This window comes from Episyrphus balteatus, chromosome 1 (genome assembly GCF_945859705.1).
Source record: "Episyrphus balteatus chromosome 1, idEpiBalt1.1, whole genome shotgun sequence".
NCBI classification, from domain to species: Eukaryota; Metazoa; Arthropoda; class Insecta; order Diptera; family Syrphidae; genus Episyrphus; species Episyrphus balteatus.
Genome location: NC_079134.1, coordinates 126,696,459 through 126,719,545, shown reverse-complemented (window position 1 = coordinate 126,719,545; position 23,087 = coordinate 126,696,459). Strand labels below are relative to the sequence as shown.

The window sequence follows — 23,087 nt, the reverse complement described above, 5'->3', positions numbered from 1 at the left end:
CAGCCTAATTTAAGGTGGCATCCGCTTATTTCTAGGTGGTCTTTTTTCTCCGTGTACAATTACATAGAAATTTACTATTGACCTGAGCAAACCGGAAGTACACTTTTTAAATTTAAAATTGGAATAAAACATTATTCATAGGAAGTAAAAAATCAATCTTTGCGCAACAAATTAGCCAAAGAAAGGGACATGAAAAAAACTTGTTGAAGAACCAAGTGGAAACCCTTGTAACTATTTACCTATTTGTTTAATAGCAACACATCCTTAATATTAATAATATTAATTGCTAGAGGGCTAAATAAAATATGTTTGTATGTCTCTAATTAGTTCTAATTTTTGGGGCCCTTGAAATGAACACCAAAGATATAAATAATTGCAGTATTAAGGCTTGAATCAAAATAAATGAGATTCAAAACCAGACTATTCCTGACCTAAAACAAGTACTTTTTTGCTAAGTTTCAAAACCAAAGTATTCCTATACATGATTATTCAAAAACATTTTTTTTCCAAAAATGCAAACGAATTTGTATTTATTTTTAAAACCCGTTGAGTGAAGGAGGGAAGCAACGTCAGCTCAAAACTAAAAATGCATGTTTAACTTGTTTTAGAAAACAGTATTTTAATACATCGCAGCGGGACAAAGTCCTTAGGAACTCCTATTTTTAATTATCTCAGAACAAGAAAAGGTGGAATAAGTTTTTAATTCCAGAGGATAACTCTCACTCCTTTAGGATCTTGGACCTCTATATTATAAATTTAATCTTTAACGTTTAAATATGTAATATTGTGTTCAAAGGTGTTCCTCTCTCCTACAATCACAAATTATTTGTCATACAAAATTTTGAAAGGGTTGAGTCTTGGGAAATCTTTTTGAATAATGTCGTTCACGTACCTGTAAATTGTAAAATTATAAATTTTCAAAAAGAGATTGCAAGTTGCAACTCGTTTAGGTATCGGAAGACCTTCCCAAAAATTCTATATACCTTTGTTATAATTATTCCGAAACAGGATAGTATCACATAGGTTGCACCCAGGCATCACACCTAGTTGAATTTTTAGAATTTAACCCTCAACAAAAAAAGGATCTGCACATTGGCTTACAAATTTAAATTATAAACAAAACAAAAGGAATAATCTGAACATGGAAAAATAGTTCGAAGTAAAGAAGGGGAAGGTTCTTTATCTATTGGGTTTTTTGAAATAGATGATGAGAACAAAAGGTAGGTATTCACTATACAGGTTTTGAAAATCATAGATCAGTTTATTACCTTTGGTACTGAGAATTTTTCATAGAAGCTAAGTACCTCAAACAAAAAGTAAAACGATGCAGATGCAGTTTTATTTTGCATGCACCATCCATCCGGTTTTCAAAACAATGTGCTGTAGGTGGTCACGATGAGATTTTTAAGCTTATTCAAAATTGTTTTTGTTTTTGAAATGATAGATGCATAGTTGTTGCAAAGATACATACCTACCTATTTATCAAGATACTGACAAGTTTCTTTTTTTTTATGTTGAAAGAATTGATCTATTGTGAAATGAGAAGCGTGCAAAAGCCAGATGCCAGGTGTGCAACTGTGATAAATGGATGTTGCTATCCATAGCCGTATTTAGGGGGGGGGTTGGGGGTTTAACCCCCCCCCCCCCGAAATTTTTTTTCAGAAAATCAAATGATATATATTATAAACAAATATAAGTCTAATATGTGCAGCACTAAATGGTTTGTTTTTGTATTTTAGTGATTTGATTACCTATCTGAAAATCTCCCTTAAAGTCTCTACCAATTTTGTATCGTTAAAGAAGTCGATGAAGTTTTATAATGGAAAACAAAATTTTTTTGTACCAATACAAATTTTGGTAAGGGATTTTTCAAAAAACGAGTTTTTGTCTCTTTGACCATTTACTTAAGCACCATGCTAACATCTTAAAATGCTCTTTAAAGAACCCTTTAAATACCACAAGTATTTATGCAAGGTTTTTGGTGCCCAGACTAAACTATACTTTTTCAAAGGGTTTCGGTGTGCCGAACTCGCATCCAAAGACAGACATTAGTGTCCGACCGAAGGTCGATTTTCAGCCGAAGCCGAAGCCTAAGCCGAATTATAAGGCTGAAAGAAAATGTTCGGCCGAAGCCGAAGCCTAAGGTTGAAAAAAAGTCAAGAATTCTCCTCCAAAATTCAAAATTTGAAATTTTTTTCGGCGGCTACTATGATGGCACACATTTGTTTTGAAATTTTTGAATACCTACCGAAGAAAAAAATGCAATCTTCTTAGATATTCAAAAATTTCAAAAATTGAAATTTTTTCCAGTGCCTAGTACGATGCTCGATATAATAAACAGAACCTTCGTCTTCGGCCAAAACTTCGGCCTAAAATAGCCGAAGCCGAACGTTTGGCCGAATGTTGTTTTTTTGAGCGAATTCGGCAGAAGCCGAAGGCCGAATCCGAAGCTTCGGTCGGACACTAACAGACATATTCGACCACATCTCGTTTTTGAAATATTACCGTTAAGTCTATTTAAATCTTTCCGACATCTTTTCTACAGTCCGAGATATCTCCAGCTGCTTGTTACCCACTTTTGTTCTATGTTAAGCTTAAATCCAGTATATAAGCGAAAATTAATGTATCCATTTATTCAGTATTGTAGTACCTATGTACAACATTTAATAACAAAGAAAAATAACAAAAATAATAAAAAATTATTAAAATTATTTTTATTTTAAGTAGGCGAAACGCTTTATAAATTTGGAATTGAGGTCACTTGAACTTTAAAATTGTATGTACAACATTTCGTTATTTTTTTGTTTCAAATTATAAAATTGAACAATTTCAGTTTATTGTTAAATTTCAAAGTGAAGTATAATTAGCTCATGCCAAACAACAATAATTTTTTGTATAAAGCCTAAGAATGGTTAAAATTTGTTTCTTCACAAAAATTTTCTTGCTCGCTAACGCTCGCAATTTAAATCAACCAACTTATTCGCTCTTTGTACCAATTTAAACTAGACATGCCGCTGAATATTCGGCCATTTTCAATTCGTCTACGGTAAGCAGAACTATTTTAAACTTTTAACTACGAACACTTGAAGTTTTTCGCTTTGACACAGTTCTAATGACCATTTGCTTTAGCACTATTAAGAATCGACTGCAGTTACATATAGTTGATACAAAGTATTGTGATTCTAAAAAAAAATTTTTTGGTCTGAGCTAACCCCTCCCGAAATGAAATGCTAGCTACGGCTATGTTGCTATCAGATTTCAAAGAAGAAGCATGTTTTTGTAGTAACTACCTCAGTGCGAAATCATTGAATGAAATTTTTAATTTTATGTTGCACAGATAACTTTTTAATTAACTGCTTATAAATAAAATGATGATAATAAATAAATAATAAATATTTTCAGTTCTCGGCATTGATTGTCGAATGCAAAATTGTTAAAAATGGAAAAAATTGTCCGAAAACAGTTCCACAAAGATGTACAGGAATGTTTCATTTTTGAAGAAAACTAAGAATTTAGAGTTCTTGCCAATTTCTATCACTCCAACACTTTTTTAACACTGTTGTGAGTTTCACGTGATAAAAATTCCCACCAGAAAAATTAAATTTTACGTTTTCCTTATTGGGAGTTCCGATAAAAAAGTTGTTCGAATTTGATAAATTTCCCTTTTTTCTGAATTTTTTTCAAAGGTAAAATGCGACGTCCTGATGGCTTTTTTATTTAAATGTTGGCAATAGCAATAAGCTTTTAGAATTCCGGGCGAACAAATATATTTTGGGTGAAAATAAGTAAAATTCATTCCGTGTCCCAAAAACCTTAAAGCGAGAGTCATCTCTGTCTTATTTAAACCGCCAATGCCACTTATGCACCATTGTTTTTCTTAATCACCTTAATCACAGCTAGAATTCAAATTTTATCCATAAATTATCTTTTCTCTCGGATTCACTTCCGAAACTTAGCGAAAGCTCAATAACTTATGACCCGTTTTTGATCAAACTTGGTATAATTTTTACTTGCTCAATAGGGCAAGTATTGGTTTCGTGTAAAAAAAAAATTCGAGGTTTTAATCAAAACTAACATTACGATGATGGAGAAGCCCAAAAAAGTGGGTTTCGTCATGACGTGCGTCGGTGCCTCGGTGCGTCCGTGCGTCCATCTGTACAAGTAGCTACAGCCTAAACGAGTGGACGGATTTTCTTGAAATTTGGTATGGATGTTTTTTTCGTAATTTCCAAGGTTGTTTTTTTTTTGTTTTTTAATATCTCGCTTAGAACGTATACCTCCCATACAAAATTTTCGAGTTATTGCAATTTTCTCGAAAACGGCTCTAACGATTTCGATTAAATTTAGCACACGTAATGCTGTATATAGTTCTAACATAACTGCGTTTTTAGTTTTTCTCAAAAAATACGGATAGTGGAAATATGGTCTTTACATTTTTTTAAATCGCGGATGTCGGCTCTTCCCGTACATCATTATGGAGTTATTGCAATTTTCTCAAAAATGGCTCTAAGGATTTTGATAAAATTTTGCATACGTAATATTCAAAGTAATTGCAGTAAAACTGCGTTTTTAGTTTTTTTCAAAAAAGTCAAGTAAAATAAAAAAAAATTTTATTTAACTAACATTTGGCCTCCATGCCGGCTCTTCCCCTACATCAACCAAATTTCTTAAAAATGTATATAGAGGCAGCTCTAATAACCTACAAGTAAGCTAACATAAAAAGGCTTTGAACTGCAAGAGCAAGTACGTGCGGCCCCAGTCGTGCATTTTATTTTTATTGAATGTCCAAAAAATAAGAGGTTCAAAAATTCCCTTCACGGCTTCTCCAACTCGAATGTAGAACTAACTTATAGTTTCTTTTTTGTGTTTTATAAACTCTGTTTGGGTGTTTGGGAGTCACTTTGTATTTTAACCGTGTCTTAAGTTTAAAAGAAAAATTTACTTTTATAATCCTTGCCTAAAGCTTATCTTAAAGCGTTCTTCATTAAAAAAAAAAATACTACCTTTTTTGTTTTTTTTCCTCAAGTTTTATTGAACATAAGCCATTTAGCGCACCACTGAAAGGAGTCTGATGATCGGGTTGGTACTCGTGAAATAGCTATAACTCCAGTCTATGAACTTGGTGGTAACACACACAAGTTGTTGTTCATTCAAAACCTTCAATAAAAAACATATTTTTATAATCGTTGGAAAGATGTTTGTTTTATTGAAAACAGCAAAAAAAGAAAACCCCAGTCGTCTTATGCATCCACTAACAATTATTCTTCAAGTCTGGTAATTCTGCGGTGAGCCTCGGTATAGTTCAGAAAGATGGGAAATTTTAGTATCGAGAGGGTCAGAAACAAGAATTCATGAAATTTTATGATGGGTATAACACAGAATTTTGAGATTTAAAATTGTTCCAAAGTCCCTCAAAGCCCCCTTTGTTTTAAACCGCGTTTTAAGTGCGCAAGTAGATTAGCTGAAAAATGTTTGTTGTTGCAAGATGATCATATGACACTGAATCCAAGGAACTAAAGATAAACTGATAATAAAAAATAATTTATAACTATTTTCATGCAAAGATGATATTTTCTCAGAAAAAGGAGATTTGAAGACTTGAATTTTGTAGAACCAAAACTCTTTCTTTCGAAATAAATGTAAAACCGAAGTGTATAAGAAAATGATTTAAGCATCAAACAAAAGATCGAAAATATACCTTTCAAACAATTGTAATATTTTCCTACGTGCATGATATTTTAATATATAAAATTCAGTTTTTGCTTTCTAAATTTCGTTTGGCCTGCTTTCAAAAGCATGATAAAAACATTGTTTTTTAATTCTTTAATTTTTATTTTCGATAGTTAAAAAAAGAACTTATGGTTGTAACATAAACAAGTAGGTAAATTAATAATAAAAAAGAAAACAGCAACAATTTTAGCAGACCCTTATTGTGTTCTTTCCCATAACAACGACAATTCCTTCGTCTTGAATTTCTTTAAGAGCATCTTCGAACTGTTCTCGAGTAATGAGCTGAAATGAGAATAAGAATTTATCAGAAAAATAATCTTGATGAACAAGTACTTAAGGATTAAAAAAAATCGACTTTTTTTTGCGAAATAACAGATGAAACATTAAACTACCTGAGGGATAATCTCAGGTTCAATATTATGGCAAGGTTCCGGCTTTAGAATTATTTTCTTTTTATTTATTTACCTACCAGAATTCACTTGCAAGAGGTGTGTTCTTAAAAATATCAAAAACGAAACCTGTCTTTTTGTTGAGATTTTATCGTAAAACAACAATTGTAGCATGAAATCGGAAACAAAACAAAAGAATTGGAACAGCATTATTCCAAGTCTATAGGTTTTTTTTTTAAGGTTTTTAAATTTTGTTTAGGTATTTCTTTTATTTTGTTTATTTTCTGTTTTAGAATTCCGTTCATTTTTTTTAGAAGAAACATAACAAAAATAGAAAAAATAGATAGATAGATCTAGATAATTCTTTTCGTTAAGATTTTTTGCATGTATGTTGTTGGATTACGATTGATCAATTTTAGTATTATCATCATCCAATAATTACGTTTTTTGTGTAATTATAAAGGTCGCAGGTATGCATGTTTTCATTTGCTTTTTTGATAGAACCACCAACCTCATTAGGATTTTAAAATCAGTTCTCTTTCCTTAAGGAATATTTTAATACGTATACCTTTTGAACTCAATCGAAACGGTGATTTTAAGATAAAACGATACAATTGCCTCTTTTAGAATTTTTCCAATAACAATACTAAAATACTTTTAAAATATTATACTTACAATTTGCGAAGCTTCACGAATCTCATTGAACAACTTCTGATAAGGAATGGTTGGCACCTTAACTCTCTTCTTCAAATTGTCTTTAATACTTGCAACAAGTTCAGCACGCTTCTTACGAGCTGCAGAAGACAATCCAGTGGTAAGGATGCCCACATCAATTTTTCCAGAGAGAGGATCTGTTGCTGATTGTTTGAGGGCTTCCCGATGAAGTCTGCATGAATGAAAATATTTGAAAATCTTCTTGAATTAAAATCGATAAATACAAAATTACCTCCAAGCTTCTTCAACATCGGTAACAGTTACTTCAGTACTCAATCGAACTTTAGCATGAGCTTCTGACAAACGAATTAAACTTTCCAACTGACGTGGATATGCAGATATTTGTCCTCGACCAGCACCAACTTTGCGCATATCAACATAGGCTTGAATTAAACGTTGTTGAGCTTCTTCCGAAAGTGTTGGAGCAACATGTTCACGAGCATAAGCAATATAATCACGAAGAACACTCATATCCTAGAAAATTGTTATAAATTTACACACATGACATAATACAAAAACAACAACAATAAACTTACAAACATGGTATCCTCTTCTTCTTGCCTTGAAACATAATACAACGAAACCAAATGCGATGCCAAACGACGATCAAATACTTCATCTTGTGGATCAAGGACCAAGAAAATCAAATCAAATCTGGAGAGCAAAGTATGTGGCAGTTGAACATTGTCGATAATGTTTTTGTTTTTATTCCACTGTGATTCGGCAGGATTTGCAGCAGCCAAAATGGAAGTACGAGCGTTCAGTTGACAAATAATACCAGCTTTAGCTATACTGAGGGTTTGTTGTTCCATAACTTCGTGTAGAACACTGCGAGTGGAGTCATTCATCTTGTCGAATTCATCAATACAGCATATACCATTGTCAGCCAAAACCAATGCGCCGCTAAAATTTAATGTTGGATTAATTGATTTTGTTTCTTATTTTACAATAACTAAACTTACGTTTGTAAAACCAACTGTCGTGTTTCAGGATCTTTGGTAACATAAGCTGTCAGACCCACAGCTGATGAACCACGACCTGAAGTATATTGTGATCTTGGTACCAAATTAAAAACATACTGCAAAAGTTGAGATTTGGATGTACCGGGGTCACCACACAGGAGAATGTGAATTTCTGACCTAGAAGAAACAAAAAAATCAAATTAAAAGAAATGCATGGGTAATCTAATTTTGTTTTCTGTAAATCGTTGTTAGAAATCAGAAAATATAGGCAAAAGATATAATATCGCTCTGAAGATTAATTTTTAAAGGATTTCAATCTCTTATGCAGGCGTCATAAGCCAAAGCTACATTCTCTCTAAAGATTTAAATTTCAAAATGGGAACGAATTGACATACATATTCTACACTCATCAGTTTCGAAATACTTGCTTTGAGTGAAAAAAAACGATTATCGAATGTAACATTAAATTAAAAAATACCCTAAAATAATGGGCATGGCAAATAGCGCTTAACGAATTAAAATCAGTCGAAGTGGACTTAACGTATAAATAAAGTTCCCTATTTCCTGTTTTCATTTATACTATCAAGTTCGAGGTCTTAAAAAAATGAATGCGAAGTAATCATCCGATGTTTTAAAAAACTCAAGCAAGCAAGCAAAAACTAAGGCAAAAATTACTACAAAGGTATTAAACATTTTTGGTCATTTGTAAAACATTAACTTTTTTTAAATTTCAATTCGCTATTTTAAGCACCAGAGGGTGCTGGTAACAATTCAATTTTTAGGTTTTGTAGGTAATCTTGTCCTGTTGAAGAAATTTACTTGGAAGTTATTATTTCGAAATTATTATTTAGATATTTTTTCAGAATAAGAACAAAAACCATAACTTTCAAGCAATTTTTAACTTAAAAAAAAAATCCTTTTTTTACTTTTTACAAAAAAAAAAAAAACAATTTTTCAATATCGATCAGCACCCCCTTCGATATAAGATAGGAGGCTGAAAATTCAACAGTATGTTACCAATAGGACGTGGAACCAAACTAGGGGGTGGCCCAACGTTTGAAAAGGTCCAGAAAAATTTCTTAAGGTTTGCTTTGAGGCAGTTTTCTCTTAATAGTAATACCGATCAGAATTATAAAAGCAGGTGTATTATGCTTGGAATACAGACCCTTGAATCAAGACGAAAGATGTATAATGTAATGTTTATTCGTGATATTCTTTGTAATGACATTGACTGCTTAGAAATACTCTCTTTAGTTCAAATATGTGCTCCTAGTAGGCCAATGAGGATGAGACAGTTAATTTTTGAAATTCCCCATTCAACCAATTATGAACAGCGTGAGCCAATTTCCCATTGCTGTAAACATTTTAATTTCTATTATAATGAACTTGATCTTTGTATGTCAATATATCAATTTAAATCTATTTTGATTAATTTGTTGCAAAATTCTGTTTAAAACAATTTTTGTTGAAAATTTGAATCAATATTTTAGTCTTATAGTAATTTCGATTGGCAGTCCGGAATCATTCTGAAAGCGTTTTATTCGCACAAAACTGACAGTTTTGTATGAATAAAATTTTTTCAGAATGATTCCGGACGCTTCCGGACTGCCAATCGAAAACGCCATTAAGCAAAATCTGTTGATTATAATTTATCGTAGATTTGAATAAATAAATAAACGTTTATCTGAAAATTTTATTTTTCCCATACAAGCATGGACCGCCTTACTTTGCATACGTAATTATAAAAGCAATTGCAATAAAACTGCATTTTTATTTTTTTTTTCTCAAAAAGACAAATAACAAAAAAATTGTTTTTAACAAATTATGTACTTTGAACTACAAGAGCAAGTACGTGTGTTCCAGGCGTGCATTTTATTATTAATGATCTCCTGTCTGGAACTTAACTCAGGCCACTATTTCATTGATGCTAAATTTGAAAACGAATAGAACACATGAAAAGAATGACATGACAATGTTCTCAGGCATACTAAGTTAAACCACGGAGGAACCACAAAAATTCAACCTGGATGAAAATTTAGACATACATACAAACAGAACAAAAAAATAAGTTACATTTTCCTCTTCAAAAGCCATATCTAGCAATAAATTTGGCGAGACGTTAAACACTTATATTAAAGAAATTTACCTGAAATTTTGTCTTCCAGCAGTGACATGCTTCTTCTTAGTTCCACCAAACAACTGCAACAATATTCCTTTCTTGATATCAGCATTTTCGTAAATCGATGGAGCCAAAGCTCTTGCAAGACGATCATAGACATCTGGCTTTTGAGAAAGTGTTCTCAACAATTCAATACGCTCTGGAGGGAAAATGTGATCTTTTCTATAAAAAATAAAAACAAATTACATTCAAATCGTTGGTATTTTGAAATTATCAAAAGTTAAAACTCACCCATCTTCTTCTTCATATAACCGTTTGTTATCCACCTTCCTGAAATGAACAACATCCACATGGGTCTTGTAGACACTCTTGACATTTCTAGCCCTATTACTCTCCTGCATAGGCATAGCGCGATAGATTCCTGTGACTGTAACACGATCACCAGCTTGAACTTTGTCCACTAAATCGTTGTGAGCAAACAAGAGTACATTGTGTGGAGTTTGTCCAGCAGCCATATCATCTGGTGACTCTTGAAGTTTAATCAATTGTTTGTCAGTGAATTGCGATCGATTGTGTATCAACTGGAAGCAATGATTTGTATTACAATTGGTACACAAAGTTGGTTCAGCAATACGACCACGATCGATCTCAACGGTTGTAAAAAACGAACAGATGATACACTTGAAGAATGCTTCCCTCATCTCGGGCACAATATTTGATGACCGAATAACCATTCCAGAAATACTAATCAATTGATCGATATCTTCAGGATTAAGAGCACGCATGCTGCGAGTTTTCTCAGCATTAAATGGACGCACTTGAATTTGATGCTCCAAAATGGCTGCTGGATATTTTTCGAAAAACATCTCATTCACTGCCATATCAAATGTAGGAATTACTTCTTGGGGATAGCAAATCAATTGACGATATAAATTCTCATCGAATGTCTTTAAATGTGAACAATTGACATTGAGATATGGTTCTTCCAGAGTGTGGATTTCTTCAAGCTTTTGCAAGTACAACGGTTCGTTGACATCAATGTTTTCAGATATTTCATCTTGTTCTGCATCTGGATCGATGTAACGTAATAGAAAATTCTTGAACTTGGTCTTGCATTGGGCAACAACAACATTTGTTCCCCAAATAACAAGCTGTGGACCTGTTGATGCTTCGGATGTTTCCGAATGTTGTTCCGGTATTGGTTCAAGCTATGTAAATATAATTTTTGGAAAATTACGTAATAAGATTAAAATCAATTTTTTAGGTTGCGAACCGAATGGTGTTAAAGTAATAAACAGATAAAAGTCAAGGACAATCAAGTTTAAGAAATTCCCAAACTGTAATTTTAAATTGTATCTTTGAAAAAATCCAAATCCTGTTTGGAACGCTACTAGACCAGAGCCATTCCGGTATTCCGAGGACAAAAGTTGAAAAAATAAGTAGCAGCATAAGCGTGGTGGGAAAATTTACATAAATGGTATATGAAAGGGTAACATTAAATTGCCCAAAAGCTAATTTCGGGAAAGGGGGCGTTGAAAGCGATACTTCCAATTCGATCACTTTCGCTTTGAGTTATTCCCAAAAGCGAACATTGTTTTTTGGGTTTTTATTTCTAATGAATTAAATTTAACAAGCTTCCAGGATTAAGTTGTTTCGAAACAAGTTGTATTTATTAATGAAGTTTATTTTTTAGATATTTCTAACGTTTTGACTGTGTTTTATATTTTTGAAGAAAAGAACATGGATGTCAGGCACGTAATGAAAAAGATAAAATTAGTCCACAAATATTCAAAGAGTTATTCAAGTGGTTGTGCCGTGTACTTCATAATGAAATGATGCTCCACTCAAAGCAATTTAATCAAATTGTTTGAATGCATTTTTTTAATCAATTTAAAAATTATGGCTAATAAACGTTGTTTAACTTAAGACAATTACTTATGTCGTTTTCTTTCACTCCAATGAGAGTACCCTTTTAGTACTTATTTTTGCACTTTTGAAGGTTTTGTGTTCTTTGACGCCACAAAAGTGTAAAAAAAAATTACTCCGGAGTAATTTTAGTACTACGGAGTACCCCGGATTTACTCCACATTTTTAGTCAGATTTACACCGATTTTCTCATGCACTTGCACACACACTTATGAATTTGAAGTTTGACATTTTAAAATTTTGTTTGAAAATTGAAAAATGCGAAAAGTTTTTCTTGCAAACTCTTTTGTTATTAACAGAAAACAACCATTATGAATATATTTTCTACTGTATTATATTCCGCCAGATATATTTCTTCCATTTTTGCGTTAATTCTTCACTTTTCCCAAAATGAAATTAAAAACCGAATAAAAAAAATGTTCCGCCAGTGTTCTTCATCAATAAAAAAAAAATCCTGTGCCATATAACAAAAAAAATCCCATTTTTTTCTGCGTTGATGGGATATTTTTATTTTACAACTATGCAATCAAACTTAGGCTGAAAAAACCGATCAGAAGCATAATGAAAAATATACCAAAAGTAAAACTAGGTCCGCTTCTACACGAAAACGCAAAGCACGAGACGCACATAAGAGCAAAGGAGAAATAAAGTTCGAAAAAAAGGGAAGGAAGATTTTCTACTCAGGTAAAAAAATTTGTGACTCTTTTTGACGTTTCTCTTTGATCTTGTTCTTTTTTTTGCTGTTCTGCTTTATTTTATTTCGTCATCTGCTTCGTCGGTTGTGTATTATTTGCGTGTATAGTAACGTTTTTAATTTTTTCAAAAGTTTTCGTTGCACATAGACCCCGCATGGGAGTTGTTTTTTTTTTGTATATTTTGGTGTTTTTTTTGGAATTAAAATACATAGTCTGCTTCTACACGAAGACGTAGACGCACAAGATGCACATAAGAGCAAAGGAGAAATCAATCTTTCTCTCTCTCTTGTTCTTATGAGTCTACGTCTTCCTGTTGAAGTCGTCATACGAAAACAAGAACAAAATAAAACCAAAGAAAATAACTGTCAAATTTGCGTCTTCAAAAAAATAATACGTGTAGAAGCGCGTGACGCACCGAAACGAAAATCAAAAGGAAATTAGAAGATGATTTCTGCGCCTTCCGTCTTCGTATATTTTGCTTCATATGTTATTAATATTAATTTTTCTTTTCAATTCATAAAATGTTTTCCCTATGCCTGTTATCACTATTTTTTTCAAGGAAATTATCCATTTTTGGCTTGTCACACACACAATTACATACAAAAAAATTACTCTCATTATGTTCTTTCACTCCAGAAAAAGGAGTAAAAATTTAGAGTACTCCTTAATAGAGTGAAAGAAAACGACATTAAATTTGGAAAATGTGTTCAAAAACCATGTTTGTAGTTATCTTATAGCTGTCATACTTGTGTCTAATGTCGTTTTCTTTCACTCCAATGAGAGTACCCTTTTAGTACTTATTTTTGCACTTTTGAAGGTTTTGTGTTCTTTGACGCCACAAAAGTGTAAAAAAAAATTACTCCGGAGCACAGTGGTTCCGTAGTAGGCCATAGGCCGAAATATCGATGTCAATATAATGACGTCATTTTTCGTTATATTTGTTATAAAAAGCCTATTCTTTAAGATAGCATAACAGACATTGAGAAAATAACGGAACTTTTCATATCGACCATGAAAAGTTGTCGAAAAAAGTCTGATTTCAATGCTTTATTTTTGGTCCCGAATCAACTTAAACTTTTAAGTGTATTTTTCGGTTAAAATTATTTTTAAAGTTTTTTTTTTGTTATGGAACTTTAAGTTGAAGGTATGTACTTTATTTAAAGAGTTTACAATTCTATTTTATTTAAAATTTTCAATAAAAAAACAGACTATAAAAGGACAGGTTCAAATTCCATACTTTTGTTTTTCTTCTCACTTTACCGAAACTTTTAACTATGTTGTCATCAATATAAATACATGATTCATATACATAAATTTTCTCTAGCACGTGTAGTTTCTTAAACAATTGAATCTGTCTGCGAATAAGTGCGACGGGCTACGACTGACTCTTTCACACTCATTGTTTCAATTTTACCCATATTTCTCATATTTAAAACTTTTTCAAAATTTTTTTTCTTTTTTTTAAGTTTTTATGTTTTCCTTAAGTTTTTGCACATATTTTTATAAAAATAAATGATATTAAGCAAGCTTTAAATCTGAAATGTAACATAAAAGCTATGACTGAAATTGAAAAAAAAAACCAAATAAATAATTTTAAAAAATTACTTATCATTTGTTTGTATGTAGATTCAAGCCTTCTTTTTACATTTTGTTATTAAATATATATACAAGATTTCTTTATAAAACAATTGTTTTTAAATTAATTAATTTTTTATTGCTAAAAAAATATATTCTCACACGTATTCAAGTATATTTTGTTGCTATCCTAACCATAATCCCCTATGGCCGCCCTTCTTAGAAACCGGTACCACTGTGCGGAGTAATTTTAGTACTACGGAGTACCCCGGATTTACTCCACATTTTTAGTCAGATTTACACCGATTTGCACACGGACTTGCACACACACTTATGAATTTGAAGTTTGACATTTCAAAATTTTGTTTAAAAAGTGAAAAATTCGAAAAGTTTTTCTTTCAAACTCTTTTGTTATTAACAAAAACAACCATTATGAATATATTTTTTATTGTATTATATTCCGCCAGATATATTTCTTCTATAATTCTTCACTTTTTCCAAAAATGAAATTGAAAACCGAATAAAGGATTTTTCAGCCAGTGTTCTTCATCAACACAAAAAAAAACCTGTGCCAGATAAAAAAAATCCCATTTTTTTCTGCGATGATGGGATATTTTTATTTTACAATTATCAAACTAAGGGTGTGTGCAATTAGGCTGAAAAAAACCGATCAGAAGTATAATGAAAAATATACCAAAAGTAAAACTAAGTCCTCTTCTACACTAAGACGCAAAGCGCGGGACGCACATAAGAGCAAGGGAGAAATAAAGTTCGAAAAAAAGGGAAGGAAATCTCTACCGTAAGTCTCCGGTAAAAAAATTTGTGACTCTTTTTGACGTTTCTCTTTGATCTTGTTCTTTTTTTGCTGTTCTGCTTTATTTTATTTTGTCGTCATACGAAAACAAGAACAAAATAAAAACAAAAAAAATAGCTGTCAAATTTGCGTCTTCAAAAAAACACTACGTGTAGAAGCAAAAGCAAATTCGAAGATAATTTCTGCGCCTTGCGTCTTCGTGTAGAAGCAGACTTATCAACGAACGCTTATTATGCTTCATATGTTATTAATATTAATTTTTTTTTTTTTTTCAATTCATAAATTTTTTTCCCTAGGCCTGTTATCACTATTTTTTTCAAGGAAATTATCCATTTTTGCCTTGTCACACACACAATTACAAAAAAAAATTACTCTCATTATGTTCTTTCACTCCAGAAAAAGGAGTAAAAATTTAGAGTACTCCTTAATAGAGTAAAAGAAAACGACATAAGTAAAATTGTCTTTACTTTGAATTGTGTGATATAATACAGTAAAATAAGGAGAAAAAAGGGGTAAATCTCGGAATAAATGTTAGTAGAAATTTTTTTTGCTCAATATCTTCCTTTTGCCATTCTATAACATATCTCAAAAGTCTAGAAAAATCTCATGTCCGCTTGTCGCGATTTCAAGGTCAAATCGCGAAATGGAGATTTTCAAAATTAGCAGAAATAGGCTATGGTATTATATACACATATGATACATGATGTCAAGGTATTTTTTAATGCTGATTCCAAAAAATCTAAAATCAAGACAATCTGACGTCTCTGGAAAAAGTTATACCTGTTTTTCATCTGTCAACTCATATTATTATAACAGTTGCAAACTTACTGCCGAAAAACCCTTAAAAGTTATGGTAGATGAACCAAATTTTGCATGAAGATTTTAGAATCCATCATTATTAAAAATCAAAACAATCCATTACAAAAAATATATACACCTACGAAATAATGGTATTTTTTGATGGAGGGGCAAATTTTAGGATATGCACTAAAGAAGATTCTTGTTCATCTTAGGAATAAGTGCAAATAGGCTAATTTTTTCATTTTAATCTTTGTTTGGATATTTTTTAACTACCCTCAAAAATCTAAATAAATCTCATGTCCGCAAGTCCTAATTTTCTTGGTTTGAAAATAAGGTGCAGATTTTAAAAAATTGGAAAACTACACTTCAGATATTTGTGTCAGATCAACATGAATAAGGTGCATTACTTTTCAGGGATGGTCAGGTTGACTTGTTTGTGAGTTTTGTTGGAATTAGTGTTAAAAAATACCTTTAAATCATGTCGCTTATGTTGGTATACATATAAAAATTTAAACTTTTCTTATTAATTTTTTAAAATCTGCACCTTATTTTCAAACCAAGAAAATTAGGACTTGCGGACATGAGATTTTTTTAGATTTTTGAGGGTAGTTAAAGAATATCCAAACAAAAATTAAAATGAAAAAATTAGCCTATTTGCACTTATTCCTAAGATGAACAAGAATCTTCTTTAGTGCATATCCTAAAATTTGCCCTTCCATCAAAAAATACCATTATATCGTAGGTATATATATTTTTTGTAATGGATTGTTTTGATTTTTAATAATGATGGATTCTAAAATCTTCATGCAAAATTTGGTTCATCTTCCATAACTTTTAAGGGTTTTTCGGCAGTAAGTTTGCAACTGTTATAATAATATGAGTTGACAGATGAAAAACAGGTATAACTTTTTCCAGAGACGTCAGATTGTCTTGATTTTATATTTTTTGGAATCACCATTAAAAAATACCTTTAAATCATGTATCATATGTGTATATACTACCGTAGCCTATTTTTGTTAATTTTGAAAATCTCCATTTCTCGATATGACCTTGAAATCGCGACAAGCGGACATGAGATTTTTCTAGACTTTTGAGATATGTTATAGAATGGCAAAAGGAAGATATTGAGCAACAAAAATTTCTACTAACATTCATTCCGAGGTTAAACCCTTATTTAACTGGATTAATATTTATTTTATATTTTTATTAAGCATATTTCTCATGAATTGATAAAAGTTAAACAGTGTTCAGTGATAAATATCCCTGTATATTTGAAAATCGCAATAAGGGTGATTTAATTTAAAAGACTATTTTTTAGATACTCCTAATGGGTACTGTACTATCTACTGTTGATTTTGAGCGGAATTTTTCTTCCCTGGAATTATAATTTTTCTAACATTAAAAAAAAATTCCAGTCTTCTTTATCTACTAGATTCCAGATATTCATTAAAACACATCGAATTTTTAACGTAATTTCTGAACATGATAAAAAAATAAAACCAATTTGTTCTTACATTTAATGCAAACTTATATATTCTATTTAAATATTCAAAATCAGTTGTATATAATGGCCATTTTGTCATCTATTCCGGTCATAGTTTTGGATATGAAGATAAACCGCCATTAGTGTTCGAATTTAAATACTTCTTTGTCAAGCGTATTGTGTTTCAGGCGAAAACGGCATACTTGAGGTTTGGTGGGCATTAAATTCCTTTAATATCGATTATTCGCTCATGTAAATGCATGTGTGTTTTCATAGAAAGTATTCGACGGATAATGCACACCCATTTCGCCATCAAATAATGCTTTATTTATTATATTTTGTACAGCAAATCTAGCTTCTGGTGAAGGAATTTTACGAAGCCTCAAAGCTACTGATTCACCAAATAGTGTATATTCATCCTTTTCTTTTTTATCTTGAATTGTTCTTATTAAATTTAATGTTTCATTTAAAATTGGCATTGTTGTGGCAGATAAAGAACTTTGTTTACGTTTGAAAATCATACGTGTCTTTCGTATTTTATTAAGTGAACTTCTTTCTGGTGCTATTGTTACTTCTTTTGCTGCCCAACTATTGTCATATTGGTCGGATTCTTCATCTATGTGTGAACTCCTTTCTGGTGTGTTCGTTTCTTTTTTTGCTGCCCAACTATTTACATATTGGTCCGATTCTTCATTTATGTGTGAACTTCTTTCTGATGTTCTTGTTTCTTCTTTTGCTGCCCAACTGTTATCATTATCATATTGGTTCGTTTCTTCATTTATGTCTTGTTTCCTTGAAATCTGAAAACAAAAACCAAATAGAAAATATCGAAAATTGACTTTAGATTTGAGACTGTCGCAAAGCCGATAATCTTTAACAAATTAGTTTTCGAAGAGTTATTGCGGAAGAACATCAATCATCTTTCTCAACTTTTTAAGAAAATGCCTGGAAACTCAATCTTAGAAATGCTTAGAATGTGAGAAATGTGTTTGCTAAATCTCTGCAAGATGATCCAATTCAATAAGCGAGTTCGGTGTTCAAATTTTTTTTTGTTAAAATAAATCTCAACTTTGCAAATCAGTTTCTTTAACTTTTAGTGGAGTAACTAAAGCTCAAAAAAAGGGCAATATAAGGGACCCCGGCCGAACAGCTCCGATTTTGATTATCTTTTTTTTAAACGTGTCGGTAATTGATACTAAAAATTACCGATGTTGCCGTATTGTTTTTTTTTTAAACTTAATTGAAGATTTTTGTGAAAAAAAAAATATCTGCGAACATTTTGCTCAAATTTCATAAATTAAGTGATTCCAAAAGATTGTCTAGGTATTTTCAGGTGAAAAAAAAATATTTGGGAGTGAGGGACAGCCTTCTATCGTTTAAGCGACAGATGAAATTTTCTCACAAATTGACTTCAAAAACAAAAAAAATGTTTGAACACAACAGCAAAACCTACAATATTTAAAACAACATTTTTAAAAAGCTAGAAGCTTATTCCTATTTGTAAAAATAAAATTAAGTAAATTGAATGAAGGGTTTTTGAAAAACTGGTGATCAAACTAAGAATTTTGAAAAAAAAAAATTATTGAAACAAATTTAACATGGCTTTTTTAAAAAAAATTCTTTATAAAATATGGATTTATTTTTCAAATTTGTTTGGCCATGTTTTTTTTTGTATCACAATTTATAATAAAAATTATTTTTACTTGCGATATAGGTACTATAGGGCAAGTTTAGGATTCGTAAAAAAAATCGAACTCGAGATAACAATTTTACATGACATTACGATGATGGAGAATGCCAAAAAAGTGGGTCCGGCAATTCTTTCTGTCTGTCTGTCTGTCTGTGTGTCTGTCTCTATCTGGAGCTGCAGCCTAAACGAGTGAAGTGATTTTCTTCAAACTTGGTGGTTAGCAGTTTTTGGTGATTCCCTAGAGGGGAAATTGAAATTTTTTTTTATGACCAAAACTAACGGTACCTGCCATATAACGGAAATAGAAAAGTTAATTTTTTTCAAAAACGGCTCTAATGATTTTGATTAAAATTTTTGTGTGTAGTACTTCACATAATAGCCAACTTTTTAAATAAAAAAAATATTTTTTGTACCGTTATTAACGGTACCTGTCATAGAACGGTTTTTTTCGTTTCTGAATATCTCGTACAACATTAACCCGATTTAAATGAAAATTTTTATACAAAAGTGTGTAAGTAAAGATAATATTAAAATTTTAGAAAATTTTCAAAAAACGCATTTTTGGTTTTTTTTTTAAATATTTCAAATTTTTTTTTTGAAAAATCAATTTTTTGAAAACGAATCAATGAAAAATTTTGAAATTTAGTTTTTATGTGTAAATTAATTATTTCTTCAAAATGGCATACCAACTTTTTTTTTGAAAAATGTTAAAAAATTTTTATATATAAAAAATTATTTTTTTAAAAAACGGCTCCTACAATTTTCGAAAATTTTTTTCTAAAAATACCTTTTTATACAAGAAATAAAATGGCATATTTTTTATTTTTTTTAAGATAATTTAAAACGGAGTTTAATTAATTATAAAAACAGATTTAATTTTTTTATACTACTTATGAAATTTCTTCAAAATATCAAATTTTAAATTTCTTGAATGAAAAGCTTTAACATTATAGTTACTTTAAACATAAGAGCAAGTACGTGCGACCCCAGTCGTGCAATTTATTTTTATTATTTTTAGAAAAAAATTTTTAGAAAATATTAAAATTTAGAAAAAATTAAAATTTAGAAAAAATTAAAATTTAGTAAAAATTAAATTTTAGAAAAAAAACTAAAATTTAGAAAAAATAAAAATTAGAAAATTTTTTTTTTTTTAAGTTGAACACTTAAATTATAAAGATATTTTTTCTTCATTAAAGCCGCCTTTATTGTTGAAAGTTAAATAGAGAAAGTTTGAAGGTCTTGTTTGTCAAAGTCTTAAGCCTAGTACATACTTGTGAAGCAAGTCAGTGAATTCATACAATTTTCGTTTGTTTTCAATTTTCAAATTAATTTTTTTTCGAAAAATACATACGAGGAGAGTAGATTCACGACTGAAAGAGTTTCCCGTACATTTTGCACGTGAACACTTCACGTCGTGAAGCAAAACTCTCCAATTTTTTTTTTCACCACGAAAGTTCAAAGGAACGTTCACGGGTGACCAAAAAAAATTTATGGATTCACTTCACGACTTGCTTCACCAAGAATGTACTAGGCTTTAGAGAAAATCAATTATTTCGATACAAAAATTCAGTTTTTATCAAAAAAAATTCAATGAAATTGAAGTAACTTTTAATTTTATTTTAAAACTGTTATTTATTTTACATTTTCCTTTTCTAAATTAAACTAAAAATATTTATGGCCACAAAATTCTTAAAGATAAATTCACATTTTAATACATAAAGTTTTAAAAAAGTCATTTAAATTTATTTTATTTTTTTTTTGAAAGAATGAACTTCTAGCTTTTAAAAAATGTGTATTAAAACAGTGTAGGTATTGCCGTTGTGTTCAACTTTTTTTTTTGTGTTTGAAGTCAATTTGTGGGAAAAGTGCATCTATCGATTAAACGATGGAATATTTTTTTTTCCATAACTTTATTTTTCCTTAAATTACCTAGACAATTTTTTGGTATCATTTAATTTATAAAATTTAAACAAAAAAAAAATTAATTTTAATTTTAAAAAACAATACGACAACATTGGCAATTTTCAAACTTTAAAGGTTAAAGGATTTTTAATTACCGACGTTTGAAAAAAAAAAACAATCATCAAAAACGGAACTGTTCGGCCGGTTTCCCTAATAATTTGTTACTTCTCTACTTTTCATATTTTATTTCAAAATAATTATCTTACCACGGTATCAGTAGTTGTAGAATTCTTGGATTTGTTTTTCTCCACTAAGAACATCAATCTTTTATAAGCAAACCACTTGCTTTTGTATATTTCATCAGTCTCGGGCCCGTCTATTTGAGAACTTTTCTCCTTTTTCCTCTCACGAGCAAACTGTGATTGCAGACCTTTTATTTTGTTTTCAATTTCATCTTTTTGCATATGAAAAGCCACAGCCAATTCCAACAATGCGTCGTGTCTTTGATTTTTATTTTTATATCCATCATGTGTTCGGTCCCATAACAAGGGACAATCTTTGTATGCCTGAATGAATGTTAGAGTTTGTTTCTTTGACCAACTCATTGTTAAATCAACAAAAGACAAACACAATCGACTTAAGATACTCTTAGTTTAAGTTATATGAAATGATGCTCAGATCAGAGATAAACAATTTATTATTGAATATTAACTATTGTTAATATAAATTTGTTGTTTTTTAACAAATTTAATAAAATTATGGTCCAGTCAACAAAAAAGTCGATCAATTCTGTTGTTCAACTCAGCGAAGAAGGAAAATTGACAGCTCATGTTTAATGAACATACAAAAAATAACAAGAGACAACAGACGACACAAACAACTTCATCAAATTCCACAGTTTTTTTAATAGTATTTGTGACTTGCTGAATTGTGAAGAAGTGTGTAATCATTTGATATCGGATACTTTAACGTGTGTTTAAGAAAAATAAGGGAACACAACAAACAAGAAAACAAGAAGAGGTAGACCTAGTAGAATTATTATTGTATGATTGGAATTCGGAACGGGAAAACGGGTACCTACATTTATGAATGTACTGTACATACATTATATTGGATTAAAAATGTGTATAAGAGTTGGAATTTTAAACATTATATCGACCAACTGCTTTTGTATTATGGATGGAAAAGAAATTAGGCATTTTGAAATAATCTTTTTGATAGTTTGCCTAGAAGCAAATTAGCCAAAAGTAAAATATTTTGGTAATTTGTCTTCAAGTAAAGGAAATTTACTTGATATGTACATATTTGGTACATTTAAGCTTTAATGAACGGATGTGTGGAAGTTGCACTTCGACCTCAAAGCGGCAACCGACGAAGTTATGAATACCAGAGTTATGCGCGAAAGAGTTATGCGCGTCAAAGTTATGAAAACCGAAGTTATGAAAAACCAGAGCTATGATGACCAAAGCTATAAAACGTGGTTTTTGGGTTGGCAGCCATTGAGAGGAACGATATACGGGATGATTCAGGAGTCAATAGGGAAAATCCAAAAAGACGTCAGCTAAGTTGGAATGCAGTATTGAAGAGGGGTTTATCCTGAGGACATATCTCAGTTTGCGGATTGTCTTTCTTTCTCTTGTACATCATTTTTCTCTAGAAGTTATAATTTCAGAGTTACAGTACCGAAAATTGTGCGTTTTTTTGATATTTTAAACAACCTTCAGAGTTAAGTGCGAAATTACTGAAAATGAGATAATTTTACTCTGAAAGTATAATTCCTGAGAAAAAATAATATAATAGAGAAAGAAAGATATTTATATTTCCAATCTAAAAATTCCTTTCAAGTCGTTTTCGAGATATTGAGACTAACGCATTTTTCAAAATGGCGGACGCCTCACAAGATCAAACAATACGCAAACTGAGATTTGTACTTAGAATAAACCCCCCTTCAATACTGCATTCAAACTTAGCTAACGTCACAACTTTTTTCGAATTCCCTGCATTTGACTTCTTATTGACTGAACTTGGAGTAACGTACTAAAAAGTGTGTAGGTTGAGTCACGACAAGAAAAAATATTGTATGGGACAGGGTGTCTATTCCCCCCCCCCCTCCCCCTCCCCTTTAAATTAGAAATGAGTAGTTGTTCTTTCTTGAATAGCTAATCGACAGACTTAATTGCTATTTCAATATTTGGAAAGATTCGTCCGTATTTTGAACACGAAAGCAACAGGTTTTTTTCAAAACGCAACAAATATTGGTTTTTGTTGAGTTTTGCAAAGACGTTTA

General features: G+C 30.9%; 2 protein-coding genes across 2 annotated transcripts in view; both read right to left on the bottom strand.

Annotated features, from left to right (window-relative positions):
* Window positions 1–5,840: 5,840 nt before the first annotated feature.
* Window positions 5,841–23,087, bottom strand: part of LOC129906854 (DNA replication licensing factor MCM4) — a 32,108-nt gene continuing 14,861 nt past the window's right edge. Inside the window, exons 4-10 of the mRNA XM_055982805.1 lie at window positions 10,206–11,122; window positions 9,942–10,136; window positions 7,796–7,972; window positions 7,370–7,736; window positions 7,066–7,307; window positions 6,795–7,005; window positions 5,841–6,012 (exon numbers count right to left, since the gene is read on the bottom strand). Of these exons, the coding sequence (XP_055838780.1) occupies window positions 5,917–6,012; window positions 6,795–7,005; window positions 7,066–7,307; window positions 7,370–7,736; window positions 7,796–7,972; window positions 9,942–10,136; window positions 10,206–11,122 (2,205 nt within the window). The 3' untranslated portion in view covers window positions 5,841–5,916. The remainder of the gene's footprint in view (window positions 6,013–6,794; window positions 7,006–7,065; window positions 7,308–7,369; window positions 7,737–7,795; window positions 7,973–9,941; window positions 10,137–10,205; window positions 11,123–23,087) is intronic.
* LOC129906853 (uncharacterized) lies at window positions 16,920–21,716 on the bottom strand. The gene is made up of 2 exons (XM_055982804.1): window positions 21,067–21,716; window positions 16,920–18,008 (listed from the first exon to the last, which is right to left on the bottom strand). The coding sequence occupies exons 1-2, from the start codon at window positions 21,403–21,405 to the stop codon at window positions 17,457–17,459; spliced, it is 891 nt and encodes a 296-aa protein (XP_055838779.1). The 5' UTR covers window positions 21,406–21,716; the 3' UTR covers window positions 16,920–17,456.